At 36.5% G+C, this 21,217-nt stretch overlaps 1 protein-coding gene across 3 annotated transcripts in view; it reads right to left on the bottom strand.

The window, feature by feature from the left end:
• Window positions 1-21,217, bottom strand: part of Tnks (tankyrase) — a 637,218-nt gene that overhangs the window by 590,708 nt on the left and 25,293 nt on the right. For all 3 annotated transcript variants that reach the window (XM_090377953.1, XM_090377952.1, XM_090377954.1), the window contains exon 2: window positions 6,033-6,257. In XM_090377953.1, the coding sequence (XP_090234079.1) occupies window positions 6,033-6,257 (225 nt within the window). The remainder of the gene's footprint in view (window positions 1-6,032; window positions 6,258-21,217) is intronic.

The following is a 21,217-nucleotide window of genomic DNA, read 5'->3' on the forward strand; positions in this document are numbered from 1 at the left end:
CTATCACAGACCATCCGGACTTCACCGAAATTGGGTCCACTTGACTTGAGTGTCACCCGAATATCAGTTCCATCAGTGTTTCAGACTCCCAGGTAGCAGGTACAGCTTGTCTGACATATCTGAGAGAGGGAATTGTAAAAAGATCAAAGGTGATGACACTAGCGAGTAAAATTCAGTTATTAGGCAAAATTTTTAATGGTGAAAGTGTCTCGTTAGTCACAAAACATTATAAAATCAATTAGTCAACGGTACGATCAATCAAGAAATCGGAAGAAAAAATCCGCCATAGTGTCCATGAAAACGCGCTAATTGCTTCAAAAATTTGCTGTAAAAAGCTTTAAATCTGTGGATAGAAGACCAAACTCAAAATAAAATTCCGTTAAGTTCACTCATCATTTGTGAAAAGGCAAAACACCTTTATTAACACTTGAGAGAAACTGGTGATAGCACTGCCGGGATAAGTTTTTTAGCTATAGCAAAGGCACTGGATTGAAAGATTTGTGTGAAATTTCTAATAAATATTACATTAATATTAAATTGTTTCTTATTTTCTTTTCGATGCCTTATGCTTGCATTTCACTATGTACTGTCTATGTACATAGTCATATTATGAAGATACATATAATATATACATAGACAAAATTTTAGACTAGTTTTTTTTATATATTTCATACTTTGGAACGGAACCCCTTTATTACTATGGGAGCCATAACTCAGTATTCACGCTTTCAGTATTCGCGGCATTTCTCAGGAACATAACCCCCGCGAATAGCGGGGGTTTACTGTATATTTATTTAATTATTAGATATATACACTATATGTACAGGGTGGGCCAAAAGTAGGCATACAGTACTGATCAGGGCATGGTATTTTTATTATTCATTATTATTTCTTTTTAGTTTACAGGTAATAAGAAGGATATTTTAAAATTTTAAACGCAGAATAGAGCAGATCTACAAAAATCAACTTCAGTGGTTTGGACATGTGAACCGGATGAAACAACACAGGCTGCCTAATGTAGTACTGACAGGAAGAATTGGAGATAAGAGACAACCAGGAAGACCCAAAAGAGAATGGCTCCAACACCTAAAGGAAAACACAGGCTTTCAGAGCTATCAACAAATGATGCAAGATTCAAGAGATCGACAACAATGGAAGACCATATCTAAATAGGGACTCAACCCATGCCAAACAGAAGAGTAGAATGATGATGATGATTATGATGATTTCTTTTATTTTACAGGTATTGAGAACGATGGCAGGGAGTCTGGGTGAAGAACAAAGAAAGTGGATTCTGAAGCAGTATTGGAAGACTGAAAATGCCGAAAAGGTGTGCAGAGCGTGGCAAGAGGCATGTCTGACAATTTATCATATCAGAGATAAATTTGATGCAACAGGTTCATTGTTTAATGCACCAAAATCTGAACATCCTCGGACATCTGTGACAGAGGAGAATGAAATGAGAGTCAACCTGACATTTGTGAACAGTCCAAAAAAGTCCACGTGACGTGCATCTCAGGAGCTATCCATACCAAGAACATCCTTGTGACGTTTAATGCATAAATTGAAATTGAAGCCGTACCATCCAAGACTCTTACACAGCCTTTTGGAGGATGATTCAGACAGTCGGTTGCAATTCTGTGAGATGATGCATAACCAAATTTCTGACCAACCAGACTTTCTTGATAAGATCAACTGGTCAGATGAAGCCTGTTTCGAGTAGTCAGGCCACGTGAACAGGCATAATTGTGTGTACTGAGTAAATGAAAATCCTCATGTGACTATCACAACTGAACTGAACCAGCCAGGCAACACTGTGTGGGGTGGACTGTCCAGCGATGGTGTCATGGGGCCAGTTTTTTTCGATACAATTGTGGATGGTAACAACTACCTAAACATGTTGCACAACATGGTGGTGCCACAACTCGCAATGAGGGCTGACTTCGCCAAACTGTTCTTTCAACAAGATGGGGCCCCTCATTTTGCTTTGACAGTATGTATCTACCTTGACACGATCTTCCCACAACGTTGGATCGGGCGATGTGGCAGCATTGAATGGCAGCCACGTTCACCCGACTTGACACCTATGGACTTCTTTTTTTGAGGCATAGAAGGGGTTTTTGAGAGGAATCCCCACACAGTAGATGAATTGAAGGAGTTCATCTCTCAAGCATTAATCAACATTGGTGCTAACCAGAATTTGTGTGTTACTGTGTGTCACAGTGTTGGGGACAAGTTCCAGGAATGTTGCAACGTTAATAGAGGACATTTTGAGCACCTATGAGACTAAACCTGACCCGATCAGTACTGTATACCTACTTTTGGCCCACTCTGTATTTACAAATATATACACTAAAAACTTTTTCATTAGGGTTTTACTGAATTTAAAAAAAAAAAAAAAAAAATCAAGCCACTTGAGAAATATAACCTAAAATATGAGGGGTGTTCAATGAATTATCTACCTGAGGTACTTCCCATAGTTATATTTCAATGATTAATGATTTATCATGTTCCTACATATATCAACTTGAATCATACTAATTTTGATCCCACTATATTTTTTGGTTGTGCTGTTTTAACAGTAAGAAGGTTTTTTTTTTATTTTATTTTATTTTTTTTTTTTTTTAGGAGCATTAGCAACTAAAGCCATATTGCTCCGAGGATATACAGTGATCATTGCCCGACCTTTCCGCATCCTCCGTATTTGGTAGTCACGGGCTCGAACTCCGGTCTAATCAAGAAGGGTGTGCTACGCACTGCTGCTCCTGCCCACCTGGCTTACGGAGGCGCCACAGTAAGAAGGAAGACACCTGTACCAAATCATGGACTGCTGAAATTGGATCACCATTCAATCATTAAGTTTCTCACCAAAGAAGGAAATGGGCCAAAGGCTATTCATGTAAGGATGGTGGCTGCATATGACAACAGTGCACCTTTAGAGTACCAGGTAAAATTCTGGTCAAAACAATTCAAGTGGGGTAGAGAGTCCATCAAAAATGATCCACATCCAAGAAGGCCTGTGACAGTGACCACTACAGAAATGTACCAAGTAGAGAAAACCCTTGTGCTGAATGACAGATGTTTAAAGGTGTCCCAAATCTCTAGGGAATGTGACATATCTGAGGGAGCAGTTATTGAACATCTCCATGAACATTTGGGGATGAGTAAAGTCAGTGCAGGGTGGGTCCATGGATTTATGACCCCCTGTGCAGAAGCAATTCAGAGTACAGTGTTGTGAAAAGAATTTAGAGCTTTATGGAAGGAATTCTGAAACTTACATCCCCTTTTATGGGTGATGAAACATGGGTTCATCACTGGGATCCTGAGACCAAGCAAGAATCACCCCCACCCAAAATATTTCAGACAACCTTCAACTGGCAAGATTATGGCCACCATTTTTTTGTGATGCTGAGGGAATTTTGTACATTCACTACTTGGAACACAAGCAGACAGTCACTAGGGAGTCATATGCATCCCAACTGTACAACCTAAGGAATGTCATAAAAGAAAAATGCCATGGAAAACTTTCAAGAGATGTGCTGCTTATTCACAACAACGCACCAGTGCACAGGTCGCATGCTGTTGCTGCTGCTGCCTTGAAGGATTGTGACTTTACAGAACTTACATGTCCACCTTACAGGGCAGATCTGGCCCCCAGTGACTATTTCCTGTTTCAACACCTCAAGAAAAACGTACGTGGACACCGCTTTGTTGATGATAATGAACTGAAGTCTGCTGTTTCTGCATTCTTTAATGGACAGGACAAAGAATTTTATTTGTCTGGTATTTCCTCGCTGCCAACAAAATGGAACAAGTGTATTGAAGTTCAGGAAAGTTGCATTGAAAAATAACAACAGATTTTTGCCTCTATCATATTTCCTTCATGGGTAGGTAGGTAGATAATTTATTGAACGCCACTCATAGTTACACAAGAACATATCCAACTGTTTACAAAAATCAGTTCAAATAAGTATTTGCATCACATTACATTAACGACAGTGTTAATCAGTGACAACAGTTCATGACAAGAAAAACAGTCAATTAAAGTCCAAATATATTGGTCCATAGAGTTCACTACTGAACTGAAAAATTCAAAACTGTCCATAAAAGTTCAAGTCAGTTTTAGTTTTTATTCAAGGCCAATAGCAAAAAGAGATAATAACATTAAAACAATCCAAAAAATTTAAGATAAAAAGTACTGTTTTCATATGAAACAAACAATTTAGACAATATGTGAACATATATATAAATAACATTACATAATAAAGTATTATCGGCATAACAAGATTTATTTTATGAATCGGAGCTTTTTGATCAGACCTCATATATAAGCATCAAAATAAGTAAGACCTCGTTTTCTTTACCACTTACAAAGACCCAAATAACCAATGAAAGACTAAGTCATAATGAATGGATGGCCTAATTTCGAAATTTTCTTACTTTATTTCTAAATTCTAAATTTGTTATGTTAACATAAACTTAAGCAGTTAACAATACATTATAATTTTTACTCATATCGAGAAGTTGATTACTTAAAGTAAAAAAGGTCATCCAAATAAAAACTATAAAAGTTATATAAAATTTGTATTTCATAAACAAGGAAACTATTCATATCAATCTTCAGCATAGTCCCCATTACATTTAACATATTTCCTCCACTGCTGCACTAATGCCTGGATTCCTTCAGAAGTTTTATGCATGTTGAAGCCATTCATATACACAACTGCCTTAGATTCTTCATCTAATGAGAACTAATGCAGTGAATATGAAATAATCGTATGGAGCTAAGTCTGGTGAATATGAAGGGTGGGATAATACCTCAGACTTCATCCACTGTATCTCATTCACTATAGAATAAGCAGTGTAAGGAAGAGTAGCATTATCATGCAGATACACACCTGAGGGCAACAAACCAAGATGTTACTTTCAAATTGCTAGCTTTAATTGGTTCAGGAGCAAATCACAATATTTGTCACTCATCACCCTTTCTTCCCTCTACACAATTTTCCAGAATCACTATTTTATGATTCCAGAATACAGTGAATAATACTTTCTTCTGTTGATGTGAGCCAATACACTGGCAGTAGGAACTTGCAAAATTGCTTTTTGGTATGTAATAATGCCCCAAGGATTCATCTATGGTCACTATGTGTTCTAAGAAAACATTTTCTTTGTGCTCTTACCATTCAAGAAGCACAATATGCATATTAAGTGGTAATTCCTTTAGTTTTGATTTTACATGTCATGGAATCCACTGACCACATACTTTTTCAAAACTGCAACTCCTTGATAATGATAGTATGCACTGAACCAACACTAATCTTGCATGCTACAACTATTTCCTCATACAAGTTCCTCCTCTGTGAGTATGACTTCTGGTGCCACAACATAACGTGCTTGCTCTGGTCTAAGAAAATCTTCAACACATTGAATACCATTCTTAAAATTATTTACCCACATGGATTTGCCATCGACTCATGTACACTTCACCATACTGAGCCAACATTCTACAATAAAATTTAATTTAATTTGTTCCTTCTACACTCAAAATTGGATTACTGATTGCACTTCTGCTTTGGTGTATGACTGCAAGGAGTGCCACCATCTTGAAAATTAATGGCTGTTTACAAATAATGCCAATAATGCAACAAATGGTGTCATGGTCGCTTAGTATTTCCAACAGGCTTCGATCAATAATCTAACACAAGATTATCTTCAGCTTTTGCATGATATGCATTTTATGTTGGTGGTGTTGCAGTTTCATTGAAATGACCTTTGAATGAAGCCTGGGATAACCTACACACTCAAAGTTTCAATGCTTGCAAGGATGCTCTCCAAAAATGATTACTTCCAGAATATGAGCAACAAAATTATCCAACAGTGAGCAAGTTCTTCATCAACATCACTTCACATAATATACAGTAGCTTGTTAAATATTGAACAATTTTATTGCACTTGATCATTGCTGACAAGTAAATCAGGATTAAAATCTAAATTATTCTAAACAATAATAAATGCAAGACTGTGCCCACCTATACAGACATCTGTTTTCCCTTTAATAGCTGCTTCGTGTAAGGGAGTGTAATTCCAGTTGTCACGTGCATTAGGATCTGCATCATGTTTCAACAGCAATTGAACTACTTCAGCATGCCCAAAAGAACATGCATTATGTAAAGGAATCAGGCCACCATCATCTTTGGCATGCACGTTGGCCCCATTTTGTAATAAATGTTCCACCACATCCCTTCTACCAAATCCTATGAAAATAAAAACAGAGAATATTTCATCTACATCACAGAGAAAAAGTTCTTCCCATAATTAATATTAAAAATTGGTCTTAATAATCTATTTTAGAGCTAATATAAATAAGTAACATAAAAAAGTTACCTGATTTGATGAAATTTAAAAATAAAATAAATAAAGCAGTATGTAACAGCATAGCTGCCAACCTTTACTTTTCAAAAAAACAATGAATTTTGTAATTTTTAACAGTAAAAAAGCAGCAGAAGCAAAATTTTTTGTAAAATCCATACTGTATACCTACACAAGCAGAACAGTGTCATAAGGTTACACTTACATGAACTCATCTTACATGAACTGAAATTACATTCCACTAACAACATACACATTTCATATTAAGATACAGCCATGGAAATGCTTATTAGTGCAATATGCTTTCAAACATCAATACACCTAGGATTTCTCTATGTGGATTTCTGTCATGAATTTTCTGTTAGATTGTCAAATGATTGGTCACTGTGTCATGGAAGCTACTAACACAGACTTTATCCTCTTCAGAAATGTGGAGTAAAAGTTTTGTTTATAATAATAGCCCTGATAGACTTGACTGCTGAGAGCATTTCCAGAGTTTCATCATAAAAAGATCTGAAGTGAGGGCTTTTTTTTTTTTTTTTTTTTTCAAAACTTGACTGAAGATCTCACATTTGGCACTCTTATGAGGAATTTTTAAGATCGAAAGCAGACTTCCGATAATTTTTTATACATAGTACTTAGAAATGCATGCAACCCAAATGAAATAGCTAATTTCTCATTTTGTGGTTGGTTGGTGGAACAGACTTCCATCCCTTGTGGTGGAGGTTGATAGCCTAAATAGCAATTCTTACATAACCTCGCTGTGGCAAAACGGTATACCTCTGCATACAGAACTATGCAGTTCTGTATGCAACTGCATACTGGTTGTAATACTTACTCACTTAAAATTCGTCCATAAAAGTATAATACTGGTTGCAATACTTACTCACTTAAAATTCGTCCATAAAAGTTCATTCATATTCTCTGTCTGAACATGTGCTTATATTTGAACAATACTTTTGTTCAAAATTATATGTGAATGGCAAAGCTGAATTTCAAGAAACATCCAAAGAATTTCTACACATATTCAACATTTATTATAATGTATTCATTATCATTACAGTTATTATAATTACTAATAATTGGGTTATAAAAATTTTGAATAATCCTTTATTTCAAGTTTGCTTCTGTATTTGTTAGCTCCCAATCAAGGACCACTGTACACAGATTTTCTTTCTCCTAGTAACTTCTGGTAGATTCACATATTGAAATTGACAGAAACCTAATAGTGCAAATGAACTGCTGATTCATTTGTTTTCTTTTCTTCAATGACACTGAGAAATACTAAAAATTTAAAATTTAAAAATGATACCCTTCCAATTCATGAAATTTGTGCTACTTCAACATTTATAAGAACATTTTTCATTGGGAACTTTTGCAACATATAGTCATATGCAACAATAAAGTGCTTCCTTACACAAAAAAATAAAATAAAATAATATTTTCTTCTAGATTTAGACTTTCCATGACCTTTGCAGTTACAGCTGCCTATAAATCAGAATCATCCTTCTGATTTAGTCTGCTATGGTACTCAACTTCCAAAAAAGAAGTTGAAGATTTAACAGCTGTTGTTCTATGAAATTTACTTTTTAAATAAATAAATGCACGAGGCATAATACTTTAACAGTTTGGTATCTATATAATATCGGTGTTTAGATACACCATAGATAACTCTTAAGAAACTACAAAGTAGTTGTGGTAGGCAATCATTTGCTTTTTCTCATATTGTGCTCTGCCTTCACGACGAGTTGCCATGATATTGCACTACTTCGAATAAGTAACGCTTCACTAATAGAGAAGACTATTGTTACTTATTCTCGGTTGAGTACCACCACCCAGACAGCACTGTTTCACGGCTATTGGCCGATCATCAGTGGGTGGGCAGGTACCCTGGTATTGCAGACATGACGACCTAGTTGTGAAGATAATCACACAATATGAGAGATGCCAAGAGGTGTAGATGTGAATATTTTAAATAAATAAATGCACGAGGCATAATACTTTAACAGTTTGGTATCTATATAATATCGGTGTTTAGATACACCATAGATAACTCTTAAGAAACTACAAAGTAGTTGTGGTAGGCATCATTTGCTTTTTCTCATATTGTGCTCTGCCTTCACGACGAGTTGCCATGATATTGCACTACTTCGAATAAGTAACGCTTCACTAATAGAGAAGACTATTGTTACTTATTTTCGGTTGAGTACCACCACCCAGACAGCACTGTTTCACGGCTATTGGCCGATCATCAGTGGGTGGGCAGGTACCCTGGTATTGCAGACATGACGACCCAGTTGTGAAGATAATCACACAATATGAGAGATGCCAAGAGGTATAGATGTGAATATTTTAAATAAATAAATGCACGAGGCATAATACTTTAACAGTTTGGTATCTATATAATATCGGTGTTTAGATACACCATAGATAACTCTTAAGAAACTACAAAGTAGTTGTGGTAGGCATCATTTGCTTTTTCTCATATTGTGCTCTGCCTTTACCTGCCCACCCACTGATGATCGGCCAATAGCCGTGCAACAGTTGCGACGAGTTGCCATGATATTGCACTACTTCGAATAAGTAACGCTTCACTAATAGAGAAGACTATTGTTACTTATTCTCGGTTGAGTACCACCACCCAGACAGCACTGTTTAACGGCTATTGGCCGATCATCAGTGGGTGGGCAGGTAAAGGCAGAGCACAATATGAGAAAAAGCAAATGATGCCTACCACAACAGAGAGTGGTAATCAATGGACACTGCTCATCGTGGACTGATGTTATTAGTGGAGTCCCTCAGGGCTCAGTGTTGGGTCCATTATTGTTTTCTGTATTTATAAATGATATTGATGATGGTATATCGGGATTAATGTCCAAGTTTGCAGACGATACAAAGGTTGGCAGGGTTGTCAAGGACACTACTGACACTATGCTGCTGCAACAGGATCTGGAAAGGTTGAGCAGATGGGCTGAGAGGTGGCAAATGAAGTTTAACATTGACAAATGTAAAGTACTACACATGGGAAACAGCAACCCCAGAGCAACGTATCAACTCTGTGGTACAACACTGACAGTGGTAGAGAATGAAAGGGACCTGGGGGTGGTTGTGCAGGCAGATATGAAGTTCTCTGAGCAGTGCAGACGGGCTGCAAGAGTAGCTCATTGAGTATTGTCAATGATATACAGGAATTTTTCCAGCAGGGATAAGGAGGTGATTATTCCATTGTATAAGGCGATGGTCAGGCCACACCTAGAGTACTGTATACAGGTCTGGAGGCCTCATTTCAAGAAGGATGTAGAGCTGCTGGAACGAGTACAGAGAAGGGCAACAAGATTAGTGAATGGAACAAAGGGGTGCTCTTACGAAGAAAGGCTTAAGTTTTGCAAATTACAGTGTCTGGAGACTAGGCACCAGCGAGGTGATCTGATAGAGGTGTATAAAGCCTTGAATCGTTTAAGCATGCTCAATGCTGATGGGATTCTTCCTCTAGCTCAGAATAATCACGTGAGAGGGCATAAATTCAAATTGAGGAAAGACAGATGTAGGATAGACGTGCGGAAATTTGCCTTTAGCCAGCGTGTGGTTGGTTGGTGGAACAGACTTACATCCCTTGTGGTGGAGGTTGATAGCCTAAATAAGTTTAAGGCTCAGCTGGACAGGTATTTTGAACGAACAGAGGGGTGAAGTGGAAGTGGTTTTTTTTTTTTTTTTTTTTTTTGGCTGATACTGCATAAGCTTGCTTTCTTGCATCAAATGCCTCTACTAATGCTAATGCTAACTACTTTGTAGTTTCTTAAGAGTTATCTATGGTGTATCTAAACACCGATATTATATAGATACCAAACTGTTAAAGTATTATGCCTCGTGCATTTATTTATTTAAAATATTCACATCTACACCTCTTGGCATCTCTCATATTGTGTGATTATCTTCACAACTGGGTCGTCATGTCTGCAATACCAGGGTACCTGCCCACCCACTGATGATCGGCCAATAGCCGTGAAACAGTGCTGTCTGGGTGGTGGTACTCAACCGAGAATAAGTAACAATAGTCTTCTCTATTAGTGAAGCGTTACTTATTCAAAGTAGTGCAATATCATGGCAACTCGTCGTGAAGGCAGAGCACAATATGAGAAAAAGCAAATGATGCCTACCACAACTACTTTGTAGTTTCTTAAGAGTTATCTATGGTGTATCTAAACACCGATATTATATAGATACCAAACTGTTAAAGTATTATGCCTCGTGCATTTATTTATTTAAAATATTCACATCTACACCTCTTGGCATCTCTCATATTGTGTGATTATCTTCACAACTGGGTCGTCATGTCTGCAATACCAGGGTACCTGCCCACCCACTGATGATCGGCCAATAGCCGTGAAACAGTGCTGTCTGGGTGGTGGTACTCAACCGAGAATAAGTAACAATAGTCTTCTCTATTAGTGAAGCGTTACTTATTCGAAGTAGTGCAATATCATGGCAACTCGTCGTGAAGGCAGAGCACAATATGAGAAAAAGCAAATGATGCCTACCACAACTACTTTGTAGTTTCTTAAGAGTTATCTATGGTGTATCTAAACACCGATATTATATATGAAATTTACATATAACATTCTCAACACAGCAACAAATAAAGACCTCACTAAACAGATGTGCAATACATCTGGCTGAAGAACTATATTAAGATATTAAAACTTTGACATAGCATTTAAAATAAAAAAGAAAAATGCTTTATTCAAACCATAAGAAAGGAACCTGAACCTTTCTGCAAATAAGAGGATAACCTGACTACACTTATTAGCTCTTGGACTGTTCCAACAGTGAGTTTTGTTTATAATAATAGCCCTGATAGACTTTGCTGAGGGCATTTCCAGAGTTTCACCAAAAAGAGATCTGAAGTGAGGGTTTTTTTTTTTTTTTTTTTTTCAAAACTTGACTGAAGATCTCACATTTGGCACTCTTATGAGGAATTTTTAAGATCAAAAGCAGACTTAGGATAATTTTTTATACATAGTACTTAGAGGAAGGCATGCTTCATCTACTCCATCCACATAGCTGAAACTCCTAATAACTGTTTTTGAAAATGTTTTCTTTGAATTCCCTGCAGAAATTTTCCAGAATATCTGTTAATTATTGCATAATTAGAAAAAAATCATGATTTAAGTTAAACCTAATTATACACACATGTTGATTGACATATGTCATGTTCAGTTATTGATAGAATACTCTCTTCACTGCCACACAATTTCCTCCAAATTGGTAATGCTCTCTGGCTTCATGATATTGATGCATCATCTGGAATAAAACTGTTGATGCATGTGTTTTACATTTCATGAAGTGAGCACTCCTGTTCCTGTTACTGACAAACTTGCTTCTAATCAGTGTTCCCTAAATGATGCAGTTTTTAAATTTGCACTTTTGCAAATACCTGTTTGCTTGCCAACAATGTTAAAGGGAATTTTAATTTTCAAAATTTAATTAAAAATTTGTGTGTTTAATATAAAACTTGAATGAATTTTTCACAGTTGTATTCATGAAAAGACTGAAAATATAGGGATCATCAAAAAAATTAACAACATGAACAATTATGAATTATTTTTTGCTGATTTTTAAAATTTTTCAACACAGAGGAATTTCAAACTTTCCTGCAACTAGTTGCAGGTTAAACCTTATTTTTACTTGGGTAACGTATATTAATTGAAATTTTTTCAATGCATGTTTCCTTTTTTGCACTTCCTTCTAAATGATAGTAAATATCCACCAAATATTCATTTACTTTCAGAAGAAGGCATGCAGCATTCTTTTCAGCACAAAAATTAATCAGAAGACAAGAATGTCCTGTATCATCAAGTGCTCAATCTCCCCTTTTAATTATAATAAAAAAATTAAAATGATCCATTTATACTCCAGGATGAAAACATAGGAGTCAACAACTAGTTATTTTATTTTTACAAGATTATTACCGTTAACCAGACTTAGTGGTCATGTGGAATCGAACGACAATCAATCCAATTACTTCTGTGATGACCATTCAGCAACATAACTTGCAACTGCAGATTTCATGACTACCATAACAGGGGCAGTATGAAGACTAGTATGTGTACCAGAAAGTTTTTGAAAGGAATTCCCCCTTAATTTCAGGTTGGTTAGAAGATGATAGCTAATACCGTAACAAGTAGAGCCATCTTCCAAAACTATAGCAATGAAAACAAGCTGATTTTGATTTCACATTTTCGTATGAGTGCATTTGTGTGCATGTTAAAAAAAGTCACCAAAATAGGATCCATCTGAAGGAATATCAGGCTTAATGTATAAGTTTGGAGATGATACGAAGGTTGGCAGGGTGGTTAATGATAGTAATGATTATATGCTTGTACAACAAGATCTAAAAAAATTAGGCAGTTAGGTTGAGATATGGAATGAGGTTTAACATTGACAAATGCAAAGTACTACATATGGATATTACATCAGTAATTTCAGATTAACGCACCAACTGTGGGCACTTCCGTAGCCAGGCGAGAAGGAGCGGCAGTGCGTAGCATACGCTTCTTGATTAGACCAGAGTTCGAGCCAGTCACCACCAAATACGGAGGATGCGGAAAGGTTAGGGAATGACCACCGCATATTCCAGAGCAATATGGCCTTAGTTGCTAATGCTCCTAAAAACCAAATAACAACAACAACTGTGTGGTACTATATTCAGGGTAGTGGAAAAGAAAGACCTGGGATAATTGTGCAGTCAAATAGAAAATTCTCTGAACAGTGTAGACAGGCTGCCAGGATAGCACATGGGGTTTTGTCAATGATATATAGGAATTTTTCTAGCAGGGATAAGAAGTTCATTATTCCGTTGTATAAGGCAATGGATAGGCTACATCTTGAATACTGTATATAGGTCTGGAGGTCTCATTTCAGGAAGGATTTAGAGCTGTTGGAGTGGTACAGAGAAGGGCAACAAGATTCATAAAGGTAACATAGGGGTGCTCTTACCAAGAAAGGCGTAATTTCTGCAAATTGCAGTGTCTGGTGACTAAACACCTGTGAGGTAATCTGATTGAGATATTTAAGGCTTTGAATGGATTGAGTAAACTCAATATTGATGGGATTCTTCCTCTTGCTAAGACTATGCACATAATGGGGAGATATAAATTCAAATTAAGGAAGGAGGGTTACAGAATAGATGTGCAGCAGTTTGCCTTTAGCCAATGGGTGGTTGAGTTTAAACAAACTTCCAGCAGACATGAAGTGGATAGTTTGAATAAATTCAAGGAAGAAATAGACTGTTGGAGGGTATGGATAGGTGAAATGAAAAGTTTTTTCTTGCTGATGCTGTATAAACTTGCTTCCTTGCATCATTTGACACTATAAATAAGAGGACCCATGATTTTTAACAACAAAAAACAGAAAATTCTGTAACAAGAAATAGAAAATTCCACAGTACAGGACGAAATACTACAGCTGTGGGAAATCAAAACCAAAAAAAAAAAACATTTTATTTATTAACAAATATTTGCAATAAAACTACTAATTAAATGCTTTTACTGTTAAAAAACTTCTTGAAAACTTCTTAAAAAAACTTGTCTAAAAAGATCTTCAATTATGTTCAAAGATTCTTTTCATACAAGCATCAATGTAAAGGAGACAGCACAGATCCATATGAATTGTTTTTTTAATTTTCTTTTTAAATATATATATATATTTAAGTGTGTGTGCGTGCGTGCACCATAGCACGTAACAAGAACAATGAATGGGAAAATAAATCAAAATCAAACCATGAATTTTGATCAAACAGATCAGAAACAATTGCTGTTGCAGGTCAAAAACACAGCACAGCACGAATTGGCAGGGTGGATGGCTGGTGTCATTTAGTAATCATGCACAGTTTAAGCAACTTATACAGCATCAACCAAAAAACAATCTAGTTCTTCCTTGAGTTTAATCAACCCATCCACTTCCACAATGACAGATGGAAGCCTGTTCCAACAATCAACCACCAGCTGGCAAAAGGCAAACTACTGCACACCTATCCTACAACCATCCTTCCTCAACTTGAATTTATGTCCCCTCTTATGTGTAGCCTCAGCAAGTGGAAGAATGCCATTAACATTCAGCTTACGTAATCCATTCAAGGCTTTAAACATCTCAATCAAATCTCCCCGCAGTACCTAGTCTCAAGTTGCTGCAATTTGCAAAACTGAAGTCTTTCTAGGTAAGCGTACTCGTTTGTTCCCTTCACCAATCTAGTTTTCCTCAGCACCCATTCCAGCATATATCTACATCCTTCCTAAAGTGAGGGCTGCAGACCTGTATACAGTACTAAAGATGTGGCCTAACCATGGCCTTATAAAAAGGGATAATCACCTCCTTATCCCTTCAAGCAAAGTTTCTGGTTTGGTTTGGTTTTTATGGTGCATCGGCAACTAAGGCCATTATGCACCAAGTCCAGCAAAGTTTCTGGATATCATTGACAAAAATCCCATGAGCTGTCCTGGCAGCATTTTTGCAATGCTCAGAGAATTTCATGTTTGACAGCACAATTACCCCCCCCCAGGTCTTTTCATTCTCCACTACCCTGAGTGTAGTACCATACAGTTGAAAAGCTACTCCAGGGTTACTGCCACCCATATGCAGTATCTTGCATTTGTCAATGTTAAACTTGATCACAGTTCCGTTCGCCCTTTGTTCTCCATAACCAGCGTTACCAGTCAAGTAACGTTAGCACATTGCCCTTCACGACTACTAACTTAAATATATATATATATATATATATATATATATATATATATATATATATATATATATATACAGACCGATGAGCCAAAACATTATGACCAGCGAGTCGTTATGGGGCGGGGATGATGCGTCTTCCTGAAGGTGGCAAGAATGTTAAATCGGATTAAGGTAATATGGATGTTGTAGTGTAGCGTGAAATGACTTATATAAGGGGATAATCACCTCCTTATCCCTGCTAGAAAAATTTATGGAAAAAAAAGGTAGGGGAGGAAAGAAATAATGATTGCTGGAAACTCCAGACATCATCAGGCTCCCCTTTGTGCCGTTTCAGGGCTATTTAGTCCTTCTTCGGTGGATGGGTAGGTACCCAAGTGATGGAATGATGGCAAAACAGTCAACTGCCATTTCTCAGTCCCTTGACCCAATTTTCTAGATCTTGTTGCAGTAGAACACCCTGATGACTGCCGTTAACCACCCTGTCAACCTTTGTATTATCTGCAAACTTAGACATTAAGTCTGATATACCTTCATCAATATCATTGATAAATATTCAAAACAATGGACCCAGCACTGAATCGTGAGGAACTCAACTAATAACATTAGTCTACGAAGAGCAGCGTCCATTGATAACCACTCTGTCTTCTTCCACTTAACCATTCCTTTATCCATAGCAGTAACTTGCCCTTAATGCCACACTGCTCCAGTTTGTACAGCAGCCTTTTATGTCCAGCAGTATCAAAAGCCTTCCTGACATCCAAATATGTGATGTCAACATTATTTTTTGCATCCAGTTCCTTAGTCACCACATCATAGTAACCTATCAGATTGGTTAGAAAAGACTGCCCCTTAACAAATACATGCTATGATTGCAATATAATTGCATTCCTGTCCAGAGGGTTCTGCATTACTTCTATGAATTCCAGTCCATAGAGACCACCCCTGAATCCAAAGATGCTCTCATAATTATGGCTACGTTTAATATAATTCAGTGGTGTAGCCAGGGTAGGGTTAGCAGGTACATTGTACCCCCTGACACTGAAATCTGGTGTTGTGGCACTTTTTAGCATTAGGCAATTGGCATCTATTTTTGTAAATGTACCTGCAGACAAAAAATTCTAGATCGCTACTGATATAACTTATTAGATTCCATTTGTCCCAAGAGCCTTTTTTGATGTCCATCTTCAACAATTTCTCCTCCACTTTCCTTTCAGTTATCACAGTCATTTAGATCCTCGTTAGAGTTTGATAAACTTCTGGAATCCCCGTCCCTACAGAATTCCTCATGTGTGAATGTAGATGCCAAAATACCTATTCAATTTGTCAGCAACCTGAGCAGGGTCATCAACAGTTAACTCATAGACATGAAGTGGCCCACTGTGATTAAACCCCTTCATTCTACTGCTAATATAAGCATAGACGTCTTTGCTGTTTTTCTTTGCATTCTTTGCTAGAAACTTCTCATAATCTACCTTATCTTGCCTACCTTCTTTTGTGACTTGATTACAGACTAATTTATATCTACTATAGGTTTCTGTAACACCTGATAATTTATATGGAACCTATGGACCTTTCTTCTCTGTCACGTCTCAATAGTTCATCTGAGATCCATTTAGGTCTATGCCTTGAATAGTATTTCTTTGATGGTATGGAAAGCCTAGTAGTATCACTGACTACTTCCCATTTAAAATTTGCTGTTGGTAACATTACTTGGTCCCACTGCATAGAATTTAAAAACTGTCTGACCACTGTAGTCACCATTATGAAAATAAAAGCCTTCCTCTTTACCCTTGAAAGTAGTTATGTCTTTAATTAAATTCCACATTAGTGAACTGTGATTGCTGCCACCCAACTGGTCCTTTAACTTCAGATTCTTAATGCATGAAGAATCACTGCTGATAACCAGATCAAGAGATATTGCTTCCTCTTGTTGCATCTTTAACATGCTGCTATAGAAAGCAATCGTCCAAGAAATCCACAAAAGCCTTGACAGTGTGTGAATAATCAACCCACAAATTCCAGTCAGCATCTGGAAAGTTAAAATCCCCTATTATAAGACATTCTGATTTACTCGCTCACTCTATTTCTCTGTATTAGTCATTAGGCCTAAAACACACTCCTACTCTCAATTTTGTTTTCCCAGTGTTTATATCACACCAAACTGATGCAACATTGCACAGATCACCCATGTCAACAGGATGCATTGCCTTAGATTTAATATGCTGCTTCTTAACTAAGAGCAGAACCACTCCACCTCTCCTATCCTGTCTGTCCTTCCTGTATACACTGTATTCCCCATATTCAAATTCAGCATCACTTATCTGCGTGCCACCCTGTTTCTGCTATTCTTACAATGTCTGCATTTGATGACTTGATCAATATCTCAAATTCATCAAATTTATTTACAATGCTCCTAGCATTAGTGTACATGCAAGTATACATGCATGTGTTCTTACTCTTAGTTACCCTAACACAGGCCATGTATTCATTTGTTCCATTATGAACCACAGCAGGCCTGAAATTCCAGAAACATTACCTTTCAGGCTGTTGCATGTACAGTAGTAGCAATGCAAGAATCACTTCCGCCTCTGACTGCAGTTCTAGTTAAACTATTAGTCTGTGTATCCCTTCCCCATAAGCTAGCAGTTTTCTGAGTCACCTATCACTGCCTCGACAGCATTGCACCCCTTCTATTCAAGCGTATCCCATTCCTGTAAAAATAGTCTCTCCTGTTAGCAAGCACGGTTTAAGCTGAGAAAAATTCTAACACATTCTACCACATTAGTGTGGAGTTAGACTCAAGGATGGTAGAGGCTGACAGAAATCCCTGATATTTGGGACATTTATAAGAATAATAATAAAAAAATAATAATTTATCACTCGTGAACAATTTTACCATAGTCATTACACATCCGAAATAAATTAACTTTGGGAGCCTTGGTGCATTTGCTGCTCAGCCATGTCAGTGGATCTCAATTTATAAGTTTATGATGCTTATTTGTGGTCCATTTCAGGATCCAGCATTCACATGCAAAAACTGGTTTTTGAATTGAGGCCAAAGCAAATGCCTAAATTTCAGCAGCATATATAATAACCCCATAAACAGTAGTTTGTAGATATCTGGTATACAGATGACCCCCGCTTAACACATAATTCGTTCCGGAAAAACAGAGCGCTAAGTGAATCGGGGCTAAGCGAGTGCCGTATTCCCATGTATTTATGAATTGCGGGTCTATTCCATAGGATATTTCCTAATCGATAATAAATGGTAGTGAAAAGATTAACAAATGTCGATCAAAATATTTAATATTCAAATTTTTGTATATATAAAATATTCTACATTACATATGTATATAATTATGTGGTAACTAGTTGCACCCAGCATAACATACACCATCTTTTGAATTATGGCATAAATAGTTTAATCTAGATCAGGGGTGGGCAACAGTCGGCCCGCGGGCCACATCCGGCCCGCGACGATGTTGAATCCGGCCCCCTCGGTAAATGCATAAATATAGAAAATCCATACCTGACTATACTCGCCGTAAACGTTCGGCTTAATTCGGTTCAATCGGGAATCACGGCCAGTACAACAGTAACCAAGTGATTCTACGCAGCGTCAAAGAGTTATTTCCTAATTATTATTGTAGCATCGATCGAACGAAGTTCCTTTGGGTTTGACTTCTTATTGAAAAAAAATAATATTGGTGCGAGATATTTTATGTTTTATGCCTTTTCTAATTATTACAATTTTTAATTTAATATAATTTATAGCCCATAAAATGAGCCAATTAAAAAAAAAAGAAAAATTGATGCCGAATGTCGCATTTTCAATGATAATTGGACATTCAGATATTTTTTTAAAAAATACATTAATAATTTGGTAATTCAAGTAATATAACATTTTTTAGGTTCTGATTTTTTTTATTAAATCGTTCAATCTATTCCGGCCCGCATCACGATGCGAAAATTTCATTCGGCCCGCTGACGAAAAAAATTGCCCACCCCTGATCTAGATCATAGGTTCCCAAACTTATTTGTCCTACTGCCCCCTTTTCAGAAAAAAAATTACTCGGCACCCCCCTGGAAATCTACCTTCTTTAAGCGAACAAACAGAAAGATATAGTAAAAAAATTTGCATTTTTTATGTATCTATATATCTACCTACGTCTTAAAACATAGTAAATAAAGATGTTGTAAATAAGACACCTTCAAGCTTGAAATTATAAATTATTTATTAAAATCAACCATAGTAACATTCGTATTACACACAGAAAATTAAGATAAGGAAGGATAATATGAAAATAAAAATTACAAATAACTTTAAAATTATCCTAATGAGAAGGATGAACCTGGTGCGCTGCTTTCAATGTATTAATTTTGTCAGCAGTATTCTTAAATCACCGTGATTCGTTATTTGCAGTCGGTTTCTTTTTTTTGTTAACAAATTTGTGACCGCACTAAACCCACATTCCACTAAATATGATGAAGGAAATGCAATCAAAAACTTTTGTATTATAGCCCATAATCCAGGATAAACTGTAGGTATCTGCTTTTGCAGCCAGAATTGTTGGTAGCCGTCTTTGAATTTAAATTTCAATTCTTCATTTGTTGTTACATCTATCAGTTCTTGTAATTTGAGGTTCTTCTGTGTTTGTACTTGAAAAAGGATTCAGAACCCAATCAAGTATGTTCATTTTTAAAATATCTTCAAATCGTTGATTGAAGTCAGAATGGAGAGCATCCAAGTGCTGACAATAGGTAAGTAAGTCATCATCATATTTTTCTACTCTTGATAAATTTGGAAACTGGCTGAATTCCCCACATCCTAAATTTTGTTTGTACAGAAGAAGTTTTGCCACAAACGCAGAAATAACAGCTTTTGTTTTTATTAAATTCAGCTCATCACCTTGAAGTTGTAGATTTGTTTCATTAAATTTGTTAAACAAGTCTGTCAAATAAGCTATGTCATTTTTGGAATCAATCAAGTTGGCTTGTAAAGCATCATCTTTGTTTTCTAGAAACTCTAGCATGGAGTTAAAGAGATTATAAAACCGATTCAAACAGGTACCTTTTGATAGCCAACGAACTTCTGCATGAAGCAGCAGGCGATTGAATTCTTCATCGTTTTCAATACAAAGTTGTCTAAACAATCTGTCATTCAATGAATTGATTCTGATTTTGTTGATTGCTTTAATGACATAATCTAATGACCTATGTAGGCATTCACTCAGGTTTTTGCCAACTAAATGTTCACGATGGATGACAGTGTACAGCGAATGCATTCGGCACCGCCTTTTTTAAACATGCAAGAAACTCCCTATAGCGCCCTATCATCGCTGGAGCACCATCAGTAGCAAATGACAAGATATTACTCAGGGGTATTTCTTTTTCTTTAAAAAAAACTCTTCCAATGCATGAAATATCGATTCTCCTTTAGTATCAGTTTTCAAATTTTTAGCAAATAATAATTCTTCGCAAATTTGTTCTTCTTTTATGAATCGCACATATGCTAAAAGTAAGGCTTCATTTCCTGGAAAAGTTGACTCATCAAGCTGTATAGAGAACTGGGATGTTTTTAAATACTCACAGAATGAGTCTTCAACATCTTGAGCCATTTCATCAATTCTTCTTTGCACTGTATTATTGCTCAAAGAAATTTTATTGATAATATCAGACGCTGGCATGTGCAGCATAGTGCGTATTTCCTCACTTACAGCTGGTACAATTAGTTCTTCACCAATAGTATGCGGTTTTCCCATTTTAGCAATCAGTAATGAAATGTTGTAAGAAGCACGCAACCCATTGTCATCTTGTTTGAATGCTGTTGAAAAGAGTTTTACCCATATCGATTGTTTCAAACGTTTTTCTTTAAGTGCTTGAAAATAAAATAAATCCTTATCTTTTATATCAGCATGAACTTTTGTCAAATGTTCTCGTAGTCTTGAAGGTTTCATAGCTTCATTTGATAAAACTTTCGCAAATCAAACACATTGGTAAAGCCATAGTTCACATATTCAATACTATATTGTCTATATTTTTTCTTAGATTCGGCCATAATATTATCTGTAGAAAAAAATTATATAATTAATATTTCTCTAGTCGAAAC

The sequence above is a fragment of the Mastigoproctus giganteus genome, chromosome 7 (genome assembly GCF_048544385.1).
Source record: "Mastigoproctus giganteus isolate SK-2022 chromosome 7, ASM4854438v1, whole genome shotgun sequence".
Lineage (NCBI taxonomy): Eukaryota > Metazoa > Arthropoda > Arachnida > Uropygi > Thelyphonidae > Mastigoproctus > Mastigoproctus giganteus.